Raw genomic sequence first — 13,670 nt, 5'->3', positions numbered from 1 at the left:
TGCTATGGTAATTTGGTCAAACTTCTCTAAAGTCCTACTGTCAGCTGCTAACTACCCTAGAAGTAAAATAAGTCAATAAAACTGAAAAAATAAAGCGCTACTGTCAGAAAGACAATCACTAGCCAATTTGTCAAGCAGCACAAGATTAAATGCATAGAGTCTAGAAGAAACCAGCCTCAACAACGACAAAAAAAACTTAAACTTTGTTTCACTGTCTTGTATCCTTTTGCCAAGTTTTCACAATTTTTTATTTGGGGGGAATCATCAAAATATCTTTTCCAATATTACAAATAGCAGGTCCTCTCTCTTCTCTAGCACTTTTCACCCCTTTCTACCACTCTTAAGGAAAGGTGTTCCACATGTAACATACTCCCACTATATATGCCCAGAGTTTTTTATGACTGATACACAGCTGCCAGAAATGTAAATTATGAGCACTTGCTAGCCAAACACCTCCTCCACCTTTTTCCCTATTGATTCAAGACACACTAATGTTGCAATACCAAGGCCCGATCTCTCATTTTAGAAATGAGGCACCTGACAGGTTGAACAACATAGTCAAGAGTACCACACAGTGAAATCACCAGGCACAGAGCGTACGTACTCTATCCCAAATTTTTTGTTCCCAATCTCCAATTCATTAAATGATACCATGCTTCCCTGTAGATTCACTATTGTGGAACAACTGAGTTAGCCAGGCCAAAATATATGAGTTAATCGACACTAGTGAATTTTTCAGGTCCTGGGAGCTTAACTCTTCAAATAACAAAACTTTAAAAAGCTATCAATTCTTGGGGCACCTGGGTGACTCAGTTGGCTAAGTGTCCGACTTCGGCTCAAGTCATGATCTCATGGCTCGTGGGTTCAAGCCCCACATCTGTGCTGACGGCTCAGAGCCTGGAGCCTGCTTCAGATTCTGTGTCTCCCTCTCTCTCTGCTCCTTCCCCATTCACGCTCTGTCTGTTCCTCAAAAATAAATAAACATTACAAAAAATGTTTTTCATTCCTCAAAACAAAGTGCTTGTAATTAGCATTTAGACCTAAACTGAGACAAAGTAGACTTTCAACACTCTAAACAAGTGCTTCTCAAACTTGAATGTTCATACAAATCTCCAAGAATTCTTGTGAAATAAAGACTCTAATTCAATAGGTCTGAGATCGGGCCCAAGACTCTGCATTTCTAATCAGCAGACAGGTGAAGCCAAGTCTGTTGGCCCCACATACTACAGTTTGAGTAGCAAAGGTCTAGAACACATACCTCTTTTCTTCCTCTCTCCTATTTCTAAATCCTCATTCCCCTGCTTGTTCCTTTTTTAGCTTTACCCTTCTTCTTAGGTTAAGTCTGCAAAGAATAACCACAGTGACTATTTAGTCCTGTAGATAGCCCTTGGAATTATAAAGGTTTTCCAATCCATAACAAAGCTACACAATCATAGTGCAGAAGGGCCAAAACACTACAGTAGTCATAAACTGTCTCTGAATGAAACCAAGAATAATATAATCAATATAGATGACATGATTTTCAGGAAGTATAATTATTTGGTATATTTGTTAGCAATTAAACATTTTCCTTCAGATATGGTTTTAAAAAACTTAAGTTTCTTAATAGGAAGTCAGAAACTTATTCATGTTAAGATTCAATAACATTCACCGGACTTCAAGCTGTATTACAAAGCTGTAATCATCAAGACAGTATGGTACTGGCACAAGAACAGACACTCAGATCAATGGAACAGAATAGAGAGAACCCAGAAATGGACCCACAAACGTATGGCCAACTAATCTTTGAGAAAGCAGGAAAGAATATCCAATGGAATAAGGACAGTCTCTTCAGCAAGTGGTGCTGGGAAAACTGGACAGCGACAGGCAGAAAAATGAACCTGGACCACTTTCTTACACCATACACAAAAATAAACTCAAAATGGATGAAAGACCTAAATGTAAGACAGGAAGCCTTCAAAACCCTCCAGAAGAAAGCAGGCAAAAACCTCTTTGACCTTGGCCATAGTAACTTCTTACTCAACACGTCTCTGGAGGCAAGGGAAACAAAAGTAAAAATGAACTATTGGGACCTCCTCAAAATAAAAAGCTTCTGCACAGCAAAGGAAACAATCAGCAAAACTAAAAGGCAACTGACAGAATGGGAGAAGAATATGTTATTTGCAAACAACATATCAGGTAAAGGGTTAGTATCCAAAATCTGTAAAGAACTTACCAAACCCAACACCCAAAAAAACAAATAATCCAGTGAAGAAGTGGGCAAAAGACATGAATACACACTTCTCCAAAGAAGACATCCAGATGGCCAACCGACACATGAAAAAATGCTCAACATCACTCATCATCAGGGAAATACAAATCAAAACCACAATGAGATACCACCTCACACTTGTCAGAATGGCTAACATTAACAACCCAGGCAACAACAGATGTTGGCAAGGATGTGGAGAAAGAGGATCTCTTTTGCACTGCTGGTGGGAATGCAAACTGGTGCAGTCACTCTGGAAAACAGTATGGAGGTTCCTCAAAAAACTAAAAATAGAACTACCCTACGACCCAGTAACTGCACTACTAGGTATTTATCCAAGGGATACAGGTGTGCTGTTTTGAAGGGGCACACCCCCCCCAATGTTTATAGCAGCGCTATCAACAATAGCCAAAGTATGGAAACAGCCCAAATGTCCATCGATGGATGAATGGATAAATATGTGGTATATATATACAATGGAATATTACTCGGCAATCAAAAAGAATGAAATCTTGCCATTTGCAACTATGTGGATGGAACTAGAGGGTATTATGCTAAGCAAAATTAGTCAAAGAAAGACAAATATCATATGACTTCACTCATATGAGGACTGTAAGACACAGAACAGATGAACACAAGGGAAGGGAAGCAAAAATAATATAAAAACAGGGAGGGGGAAAAAACATAAGAGACTCTTAAATATGGAGAACAGAGGGTTACTGGAGGGGTTGTGAGAAGGGGGATGGGATAAATGGGTTAGGGGCATTAGGGAATCTACCCTTGAAATCATTGTTATACTATATGCTAACTAACTTGGATGTAAATTATAAAAAAAGATTCAATAACTGAGCTACTAATTATGAAGAGAATAATGGTACTTGTACTAATCCTTATAACCTATTAATATTATTTCTTTTTTAGGCTACTGTAAAACTACAAGAAATTCTGCTACCAAGTATACCTAAGAGTCAAGAGAGCAGCTTCCTATGACTTAATATTTGAAGTACATATGTCTCATAATCTTCTATAAATTTCAGTTATAGTTGCAGTATACAAGATTCTGTCAAATATCTTATAACTCTGACAGGAATTGGTAGATTTGGAATGAGTCCTTTAAGATAATAAATGCTAGCATTCATATGGCAATAGAAATGTTGTTCCTACCAAAAGACACTACACACCTAATCATGAGTCTCAAAGCATAAGTCTCATTTTACAATGGGGAAACTTGACCCACATCCCAGTTCTGCAACTAAGTACAGTGCAAAGAGAATATGAAACTCCTAACTTTAAAACTTACCTTGTAATTACTATATTCTACAGGTCAAACATTGTTAAACTTCCTTTTAGTTATCAAAACTAATTCTTTAAATCAAAGTTATGTAGGGGCGCCTGGGTGGCGCAGTCGGTTAAGCGTCCAACTTCAGCCAGGTCATGCTCTCGCGGTCCGTGAGTTCGAGCCCCGCGTCAGTCTCTGGGCTGATGGCTCGGAGCCTGGAGCCTGTTTCCGATTCTGTGTCTCCCTCTCTCTCTGCCCCTCCCCCGTTCATGCTCTGTCTCTCTCTGTCCCAAAAATAAATAAACGTTAAAAAAAGGTTATTAAATCAAAGTTATGTAAAATAGCTGGTTTCTCAGTAACATTTAGAAATATGGTTTCTGCATAATGTTAGTCTCTTGCAATACAGTGAACAAAACGTAGGTAGAATCCAATTCTGTGCTGTAGTTTTCTCCCAGGAAAACTGAAGCAGATAATTCCACTCCATCAAACCAGACAACAGTGCATTCTAGTGGCCAAAGAAGAGCATAATCAGAAATGTCTCGGACTCTGGTAAAACTTAACTGTCTAAAATCAAGAAGCTAATAAAATATTATAAACATTCTATGAACTGCTATAAATTTAAAGAAAATTTGCATTTAAGATTAAAGTGAAAATATAAGAAAGAAAAAATATTACCCAAAAGCTCCAGTCACCACTCCAGTTATGTAAATTTGGCCCCTGTTTTTTTGCTGACACTGTATTATTCTCATCCGCAACTGGGCTAGGATTCTCCTCTAACTCTTCCTGTGGCTCAGGGGCAAAGCTTGAATCCCCTGCATTTATTGCCTGGAAACAAGTATCAACAATTTAAATTACTTATTGAGAAATGCTCATTTTAAAAATGAAAAGAGTTAGTGTTCAAAATACACAAATTAACTTGAAAACAATATTTAAGCATTTAGGAAACAGTAATTAACATGTTTTTTCTTCTACCGTTCATATATTTACACATGTGACAAATATTCTCCAACTACTACTACTCACTAGGTAGTTTAATTGGCACTGGGAATTCAAAAATGAATAAAAGGAAGTCCTTAGCTTCCAGAAGTCAGAATCAGCTAGAGGAATAATTAAACAGTAAAAAATACCATGTAAGGGGGATGACAATTAGTTCAACCTCTTTGGAGAATAATTTGCAATGCCTGCTCTGGTCTAGAATGGGTATAAACTAAAACTCTGTGCACATGGAGTCAACAATGGTTATAGTACTAAGAAAGTGGAAACAAACTTACTAACCATAATTTGTGGGAAATTGGTAAATAAACTCTGATTTATACAAACAATGTAGTTAAAATCAATGAATCAGGCATTGACCCCCAGTCTATGGAGCATTCTGGGGAAAGAGTACACTCTGTGCAAGAGATGGACCCATTTGGGCAGTCACTCATGAAAGAGAGTCATTTTGGTGTAAAAAAGAGAGAGAGAAAAAAGAGCCGGGAGGAGGGAAGGGAGCAACCATTGTGAGAACACATGGCTCACCTGGACCCTTAAATACCTCTGTTGTTCCTGCTGTTGCCCTGCTGCCACTGGTACCTATGCCTCTATTGTAACAAAAATCCTGATCCTCCAGGTTACAGAGAAAAGCAGCCATGGAACCCATGTGGCACAGCAAAGGGGTAATTCAAACTCAGCTTCAGCTCAGGGTTGGTTTTTTTGTTTTTGTTTTTTAGCGTTTATTTATTTTTGAGAGAGAGAGAGAGAGACAGAGGGACAGAGAGAGAGAGACAGAGCATGAGCAGGGGAGGGGCTGAGAGAGAGGGAGACACAGAATCTGAAGCAGGCTCCAGGCTCTGAGCCGTCAGCACAGATGGGGGCTTGATGAGCTGTGAGATCATGACCTGAGCTGAAATCAGACACTTAACTGACTGAGCCACCCAGGCGCCCCAAGCTCAGGGTTTTTAAACTCCACAAAGTAACCACATACCCCTAACCCTGGTAACACTGATTTGAGGCTCTCTGGAGGATGAAATTTATAAATATGAAACGATAGACAGGACTCCCTCCACTTGAAATATATTCACTCACCACCAAAAGAGATAGAGAAAAACAATAAAGAAACAAACAAAGAAACAACAACAAAATAGAGAAATCCACAATTTGACCCAGTTGGAAATCCAAAATTTACTAAAATAATTTATACAACAAAAGGTAAAGATTGGCTTTTATATCTCTATAGCACAGGTTTTTGAATTAACTTCAACATCTGCTGAAATGCCTTAAGTGGCAAATTTTCATGACTTTAATCAATACTGGGCTCAAACTACAGTTATACCTGGAGATCCCACTAAATTTAGGGAAATACTCAACATAAAATAGATAATAAATAGGTATGTCTCACTTTAACCACCAGAACTTCTGTCTTGCTGAAATTCTTCCAGGTAATGGTATAGTACACATCACCCTAAAATATTCCATATTGGCAGTGGATGCTCTGACCCAACAATAAATTTAAAGAGTCTTTGGAGCATACAAATGGCTTTTTAAAAAGCCATGGACCACTCCCTCAACCCCTAGCTAAAATAGTAAATACAACTCAACTCAATATAACATTAAACAGGGCCTTTGAGGATTGGGATTTACTATAAAAGACCTAATTAGTGAAAGAGTGATTATCTGTATGGTTTCTCCATTTAACAGCCCAACATGGCCTATTAAAGTTGGAAAAATGAATGGTGCCTCACAGTTGATGACTGTGCCCTTGATGCTGTGTTCCTTCCCATGAAGGCCCCTTTACCACATACTATTGAAATTACTGACTCTATCCAATCAGAAACTGGTAAATATATGTTATAATAGGGGCGCCTGGGTGGCTCAGTCGGTTAAACATCCGACTTCGGCTCAGGTCATGATCTCAAGGTTTGTGGCTTCAAGCCGCCCATCGGCCTCTGTGCTGTCAGCTCAGAGCCCGGAGCCTGTTTCAGATTCTGTGTCTCCCTCTCTCTCTGACCCTTCCCTGTTCATGCTCTGTCTCTCTCTGTCTCAAAAAAAAAAAAAATATATATATATATATATATATTATAAGCATATATATATGTTATGTATATAACATATATATATGTATATATAATATATATACATATATATACGTATATATGTATATATGTATATATACATATGTATATATACATATGTACATATGTATATATACATATATACATATGTATATATACATATGTATATATACATATGTATATATACATATATACATATGTATATATACATATGTATATATACATATGTACATATGTATATATACATATGTATATATGTATATATATAATATACATATATATGTTATATATATAACATATATATATGCTATAATAAATTTGGCTAATATTCTGTTCAGTGTCTCTTTCAACAAGCTCTCAGTCACATTTTGCCTTCATCTCTAGTGGGACACAATATACCTTTACATAGCTAGGCACAGCATACCTCAAAGGCTTGCCCTTACATGCAACTTTTACAGGCAATATTGTAATGGTGATTATTTTGCTCCAGGAGCACAGGTATGACATTACATTGCTTACATCCTCCTCTGAAGACATTCTTTTGACATACCCATTCAAATATGCACAAAAGAGCTCACGAAAAGGGGATGGGCCATTACCCCAAACACAGCATTAAGGCCTGCCACCTTAAATTCCTGAAAACCATTTGGTACACCAAGGGTCACTCCATCCTTGACAATGTCAAGAAATTACTATTGACCCTCTTAGCACCCATAACAGTAAAATAAGCCCAACATTTATTAGGCATTTTGGGCATCTAGAGCAATATATTCCTCATTTACAAATTTTACCTAAGTCTGTTTACACTATTACTTGCAAATCAGTCATGCTGAATGAGGATCCTTCCCAAAAAGACTCTAATGTTTGTCAAAATCATAAGAGACACTTCCATTAGTACTATTCCCCTCTCCCCCAAACACACACACACACACACACACACACACACACACACACACACACAGAACTCTTCATTACAGAGACTTTAGCAGCTTCTTTCCATGACTCTTGGAGTCTCTCAACCACCCATGGTGTCTATAAGTTGTCTATAGGCTTCTAATGCAAGAAACTATCCCCCAGGCCCCACGTTACACACCATTAGAGCAGCAGTCACTGACAGCATACTGGACTCTTCTGGAAATAGAGGCTCTACAAACCCTGAGCCTGTGACCCTCCATTCTCAGACCTTCTTAGGTCTTAGAAGCAACACCTTGCAAGCTCAGCACAACTACCAAGGCCTCCTTGCTATGGGATAAAACCAAATCTGAGCCCCCTGGCATATCTTACCCGCAAGAGGGCATGCCCTCCCCTGTCCTCATTCTTTTGTCACATGTCATGGTGCTAGAAAAGGCCATCACTCTTCTGAACCCCTTGTTAACCTGAAGAGTGACTTGGGTTCAAATGAGTGAACAGCAGTTGGAGTCTGTACATTCTAAATTCCCATTTGAAGTTTGACAGACAAACCTACTGTCAGTGAACAGCATCACCACCATTACACATGATGGAGCTCTCTGGATATCTACTGCTTTTCATCCCTTAACCAAGATGTCCCTGATAAAGGTAAGGACCCAAGGGTCAGCACAACTGGCTGAACTTCCCATAGTCATCTTAACACTGGATGCTCTGGCCAACAGTTGGCTCCATCTGCACATTTTTACAGACTCTTGGGGCACTGCCTCAGAGCTGCACCCATTGGGATAAAGCACTCTAGAAATCTCTTGTTTCACAGATACTCATAATACAAATCAAGATCACCATGTCTTGGGGCACCTGGGTGGCTCAGTCAGTTAAGGGTCCAACTCTTGATTTCTATTCAGGTCATGATCTCACAGTTTGTGAGATGGAGCCCGAAACTGGGTTCTGCACTGACAGCGTAGAAGCTGCTTGGGATTCTCTCCCTCTCTCTCTGCCCCTCCCCTGCTCACGTGTACGTTCTTTCTCTAAATAAATAAATAAATAAATAAATAAATAAATAAATAAATAAATTTTTTTTCAAAAAAAGATCACTCGTGTCTCTACATATACTAAACCCATAATAAAAGACCTCACCAAGATACTCCTTATGCCTGTTAGAGTTCCAGAAGATTACTAATAGAGACCAAGGCACTCATTTTATTTCTCAAAACACACTGTTGTGCTCTTGAACAAGGCATTCCAGGGAACTTTCATTTTCCTTACTGGGCACAGACTGGAGACCTAGTAGACAGCCATGATGGCTTACCTACACTAATTCAAATTCAACTAAATGAAAAATGGTACATTTCAGTCATTAACCCAACATCTGGGTGAACTGTGATAAGGAGTCTCATTCAATTTTTTAATGTTTGCCTGCTGACAGATTTTAAGCCTCACCCGTCCTTTTTCCTCTTCTTTCCCCCATATGGGCAAGTGGGTGAGAAAGTCTGGGTGCTCTCACCTTTGGTGTGGGTGAGAGAGTCAAACCAAGCAAGCCCCAGTCCACACACAGGAACCCTTACCTGGACCCCACCAGGGTAAAAACCTGGATTAAACTTCCTTTCCTTGTCTTTTAAATCATTTAGGATCTGCTTGAAAAGCCTGACCTACTTCTACTTTTTCATTACGTATTTAATAAGCCATTGTATACATAAGTAATAAGCCTTCTCATATATTCATGGTGCATGTGTGGCATAATTCTACATCCAAATCAAATTGAAAGGGTAGGGGTTCATTCTGACTTTGTAGAGTGGCTACAACAGAATCCTATCTCTCTAACTTATTAGTTGTGTGGTCTTTGCCAGTCAATTTCTCTAAATCTGTTTTCTCCACTCTACAGTAGGGGTAATAACTCTCGGTAGTCTAAACTATAAACTCATTGAGAACAGGAATCATGTATTTGTTGCTCACCATCTTATCCCAACATCAGTGCCAGGGACAGAGAATAAAATAACTGATTGGGTTCATTAATATGTATCATGACTATTTCATAAGTAATGTTTCTGAGGCTCAGTTGAAATAGTACATTCACTTGTACATTCAACAATTATTCGAATGTCTGCCATTTTGTAACCTGTAAAACGCTACTCAAATAAAAGGTATCGCACTGACTGCAATTCTCTAAAATATATACACCCAACCAACGTAAAAGAAATGAGCGTAGTGTTCATAAATGCAGGTAGCCCTGGAACAAAAGTAGGCTTTCACCCTGAAGGTTAATCAGCAAGATCTTCCGTTTATCAAATAAGACAGTGAGCCAAGAACAAAACTAGTTGGAACCAAAAGCTTGGTTGACAGCACAGTTATTTACGATAGAGTCCTGAGCCCTTTATTCAGGAGCTGATAGTTTAGGGAGACGGGTGAGACTGGATCAACGTGATGTCGGGTCAGAATCACGACAACGGAACGTGAGTCGGTGGGGCCTGAGGCTGAGACATCTGGACTAGGACATTTCGGGACCAAATTCCTGCTCTCCACGCCCACAGAGAAGCAGACTTTCCCCCATCGCCCCGAGGGGAAGGCTCGCAGGAAGCACACGAAACCGTTTCCTTGGTAACAACTTTCCAAATTACTCCAAAGAGCACGGAGAAAACGGAAGGGAGGAATTAATTATCATAATCTGAGAAGGTTCAAACAACTATCGTGAAGAAAACTGCCGGGTGCAGCCACCGCTTGGGAAGCCGCCCCAGCGAAGAGCCGCTTACCTGGCGAACAGTCAGAGCGCCCTCCATCGCGGCTCCTTGGGCCGCAGCGGAACCGCGCACGCGCGCCCCGCGTGGGGAGGGGGCGGCCCGGCGCGTGCCCCGCGACCACCCCCGGCGCGCGCTCAGGACTCTGGGCCACGCACGCCCCCACCGCGACCTCGGAGGGCTACCTGGGATCCTGCCGGCGCGCCTTGCGCCCTCTGGCGGCAGTCGCCTTTGGCTAACTAGTGAGAATGTAATGTTAATTTGTTAGCGCGCAGACCAGTCTTTTACTAGCATCAAGATAAGCCCCCTGTACTTACCTACCTCCCAGTACCTACCTCCCAACCTCAAACTCCTGTGCCTGTCGTGAAACGGGTTCCGGGCATTAGTCACTCCTCACAAAGTCCCTCCTCAACCTCTTTTACACAATACATACTCTGCCCCAGGGTGCAAAAAGGTGAATTGCATGGCAAAGTCTTGTTCCTTCAAATAAGGGCCTGAAGTTATAATTAATAGTTAAAAGCTATTGAGTGCTTTCACTCTTAAGTGGATCCTGAGAAACTTAACAGAAACCCATGGAGGAGGGGAAGGAAAAAAAAAAAAAAAAGAGGTTAGAGTGGGAGAGAGCCAAAGCATAAGAGACTCTTAAAAACTGAGAACAAACTGAGGGTTGATGGGGGTGGGAGGGAGGGGAGGGTGGGTGATGGGTATTGAGGAGGGCACCTTTTGGGATGAGCACTGGGTGTTGTATGGAAACCAATTTGACAATAAATTTCATAGATTGAAAAATAAAATAAAATAAAATAAAATATTAAAAAAAATGTGACATGAGATGATTTAAAAAAAAAAAAAAAGCTATTGAGTGTTGGGACGCCTGAGCGGCTCTGGTCGGTTGAGCGTCTGACTTCAGCTCTGGTCATGATCTCACAGTTCATGAGTTCGAGCCCCACATCGGGATCTGTGCTGACAGCTCAGAACCTGGAGCCTGCTTTGGTTTCTGTGTCTCCCTCTCTCTCTCTGCCCCTCCCCCCACTCACACGCATGCTCTCTCTCTCTCTCTCTCAAAAATAAATAAAACATTAAAAAAAAAAAAAAAAGCTGGGGCGCCTGGGTGGCGCAGTCGGTTAAGCGTCCGACTTCAGCCAGGTCACGATCTCGCGGTCCCTGAGTTCGAGCCCCGCGTCGGGCTCTGGGCTGATGGCTCAGAGCCTGGAGCCTGTTTCCGATTCTGTGTCTCCCTCTCTCTCTGCCCCTCCCCCATTCATGCTCTGTCTCTCTCTGTCCCAAAAATAAATAAATGTTGAAAAAAAAAATTAAAAAAAAAAAAAAAGCTATTGAGTGTTGCCGATCCTGGTTCCTTCCCCCCTCAAAATACAGCTATAAAAGACATTCTAGAACAGAACAATTAAGGAAGACTGAATGTGAAATATATATTATTTATATGTATAAATATATTGATTAATATATTAAATATATTTATGAAATAAATATATTTCTTCCTTGTTACAGAATAAATAACGGTTTGTGGATAAAATTATTGATATTCACTTATGGATAATTACTACTTGGTGGTTATGTTGGAGAATGTCTTTATTATTAGAAAATTCATGCTCAGGTATTTAGGAATGAGGTGTCATGATGCCTACAACTTGATTTCAAATGCTTCAACAAATATAGATGCCACGGGCTGAATGTGGAGTCCTCCCCAAATTCATACGCTGACATATAATCCCCTTCTACCATTTGAGGACACTGTTAAGAAGACTGCAACTATGAATAGGGTGTGGGTTCTCACCAGACACAGAATCTGCAGGTGTCTTCATCCTGGACTTCCCAAACTTCAGAACTGTGAGAAATAAATCTTTGTTGTTTACAAGCCACCTAACCTCCAGCATTTTTTGTTCTAACCGCCTAAATAAACTAAGACAACAGATAAGGGGAAAGAGAATGCAAAATAGCAAAATGTTAACAATTATTCCATCTATGTGGAGGGTACACCACTATTCAGTTATTCTTTTCCTGTTTCTGTATGTTTGAAAATAATCATAATGGAAAGTGGAAGAGGGAGAAAAAGTCAACTCCGCTTCCACAAAAAGTCAGATATTGAGTATCTTTTTTAAAAAAGTATTATATGTTAAGGAACAATTACCTAATAAGATAATCAAGAAAGGATATATTCTTGTTTTTGTTCTGCAAAACTTAGCATAAACTGTGTTTTCCTTCAATGTTGTGTACAAGAATAGGCTGAAGAAAAAATGCCTATTATTTGAACCAGAAGCCATGCTAAGAATTCTACTTTGGATTGAAAGAATTTAATATTGCCAATATTTTTTTAATGGTACAAGATGAATGTGGTCATTATGTAAAGTATTTTAAAACTAATATTTAAATTTTTTTAACTTTGAAACAATTTCAAACTTACAGAAAAATTGCAAATATATTACAATAACCTTTTCCCTGAGCCATTTGAAAGTAAACTGTCAACAGTGTGCCCTATCAACTCTGAATATTTAGGTGAATATTTCTTGCATACAAGGACATTCTCCCAAGCCATCATAATATGACCAACAAAATTGGGAAATTAACATCATATTACCACATTCTAATTCTCACATCACACTAAAGTTCAACCAATTATCCCAGTAAGATCCTTCATAGTAAGAGAATATAGCCCCAAATCACGTTATCATCTGTTGCCATATCTCCTTCAATGTGCAATATTAAATGCCCCTTGCACAGGCTCCCTCCTCATCCATCCCACCCTAACCCCCTTGCCCAGCCATCATGGTCCCTGCATTCTGCATACACCCCTTTCCTACTCTGCTCAGGTTGTATAACCCCTCACAGTGCTACCCCCACTAAATTATTTAAATTTTTTGAAAAGGTGGAAAAAATGAAAATAATCTGATAAAGAAAGATCCTAAGGTTGGGCTAGGTGAATCACTATTCAGATTTTAGACCAATTTTAAAAGGGTGACATTGTTTTTAAATAGAGATTTCGAAGTTGAGGAGATAAAGAGGAAACAACAAAGACTGAGAAGGAATGACCAATGAGGTAGATAGAGAACCTCACCCTGAAGTCAAATAAAGTATCTCAAGGAGGATGAAAAAAATCAGAGATGTCAACCATTGCTAACAGGTCAAGTAGGATGAGAACTGAGAATAGTTCTATATCGCTCTATATTTATCAATCTGGAGATCATTCGTTGACCTTGACAAGAACAATTTTGGTGGAGAGCAGATTCAAGAGAAAAGGAAAGGTTGTAAAAGACAATATGTATAAACAACTACTTGGAAGAACTTTGCTCTAAATGAGGCAGTGAAATAGGACAGAGCTGGAGGGGAGATTTAGGGTCAAAGGAGAGTTTATTCTTCCGCTTTGTCTTTAAATTTTTGTGTTTTTTTTTTATAAGATGGGAACAATAACAGCATATTTGAATACACATGGGAATGAC

General features: G+C 39.5%; 1 protein-coding gene across 3 annotated transcripts in view; it reads right to left on the bottom strand.

Moving 5' to 3' along the window:
* GRAMD1C (GRAM domain containing 1C) overlaps positions 1–10,382 on the bottom strand; it is a 102,551-nt gene extending 92,169 nt beyond the window's left edge. For all 3 annotated transcript variants that reach the window (XM_053220880.1, XM_027060877.2, XM_053220881.1), the window contains exons 1-2: positions 10,234–10,382; positions 4,203–4,352 (exon numbers count right to left, since the gene is read on the bottom strand). In XM_053220880.1, coding sequence (XP_053076855.1) covers positions 4,203–4,352; positions 10,234–10,260 — 177 coding nt within the window. In that variant the 5' untranslated portion in view covers positions 10,261–10,382. The remainder of the gene's footprint in view (positions 1–4,202; positions 4,353–10,233) is intronic.
* Between the last annotated feature and the right edge of the window lie 3,288 nt (positions 10,383–13,670).

The sequence above is a fragment of the Acinonyx jubatus genome, chromosome C2, assembly GCF_027475565.1.
Source record: "Acinonyx jubatus isolate Ajub_Pintada_27869175 chromosome C2, VMU_Ajub_asm_v1.0, whole genome shotgun sequence".
In the NCBI taxonomy this organism is placed as follows: Eukaryota; Metazoa; Chordata; class Mammalia; order Carnivora; family Felidae; genus Acinonyx; species Acinonyx jubatus.
The sequence above is the reverse complement of the archived record's forward strand: the minus strand, read 5'-3'. Positions and strand labels throughout refer to the sequence as shown.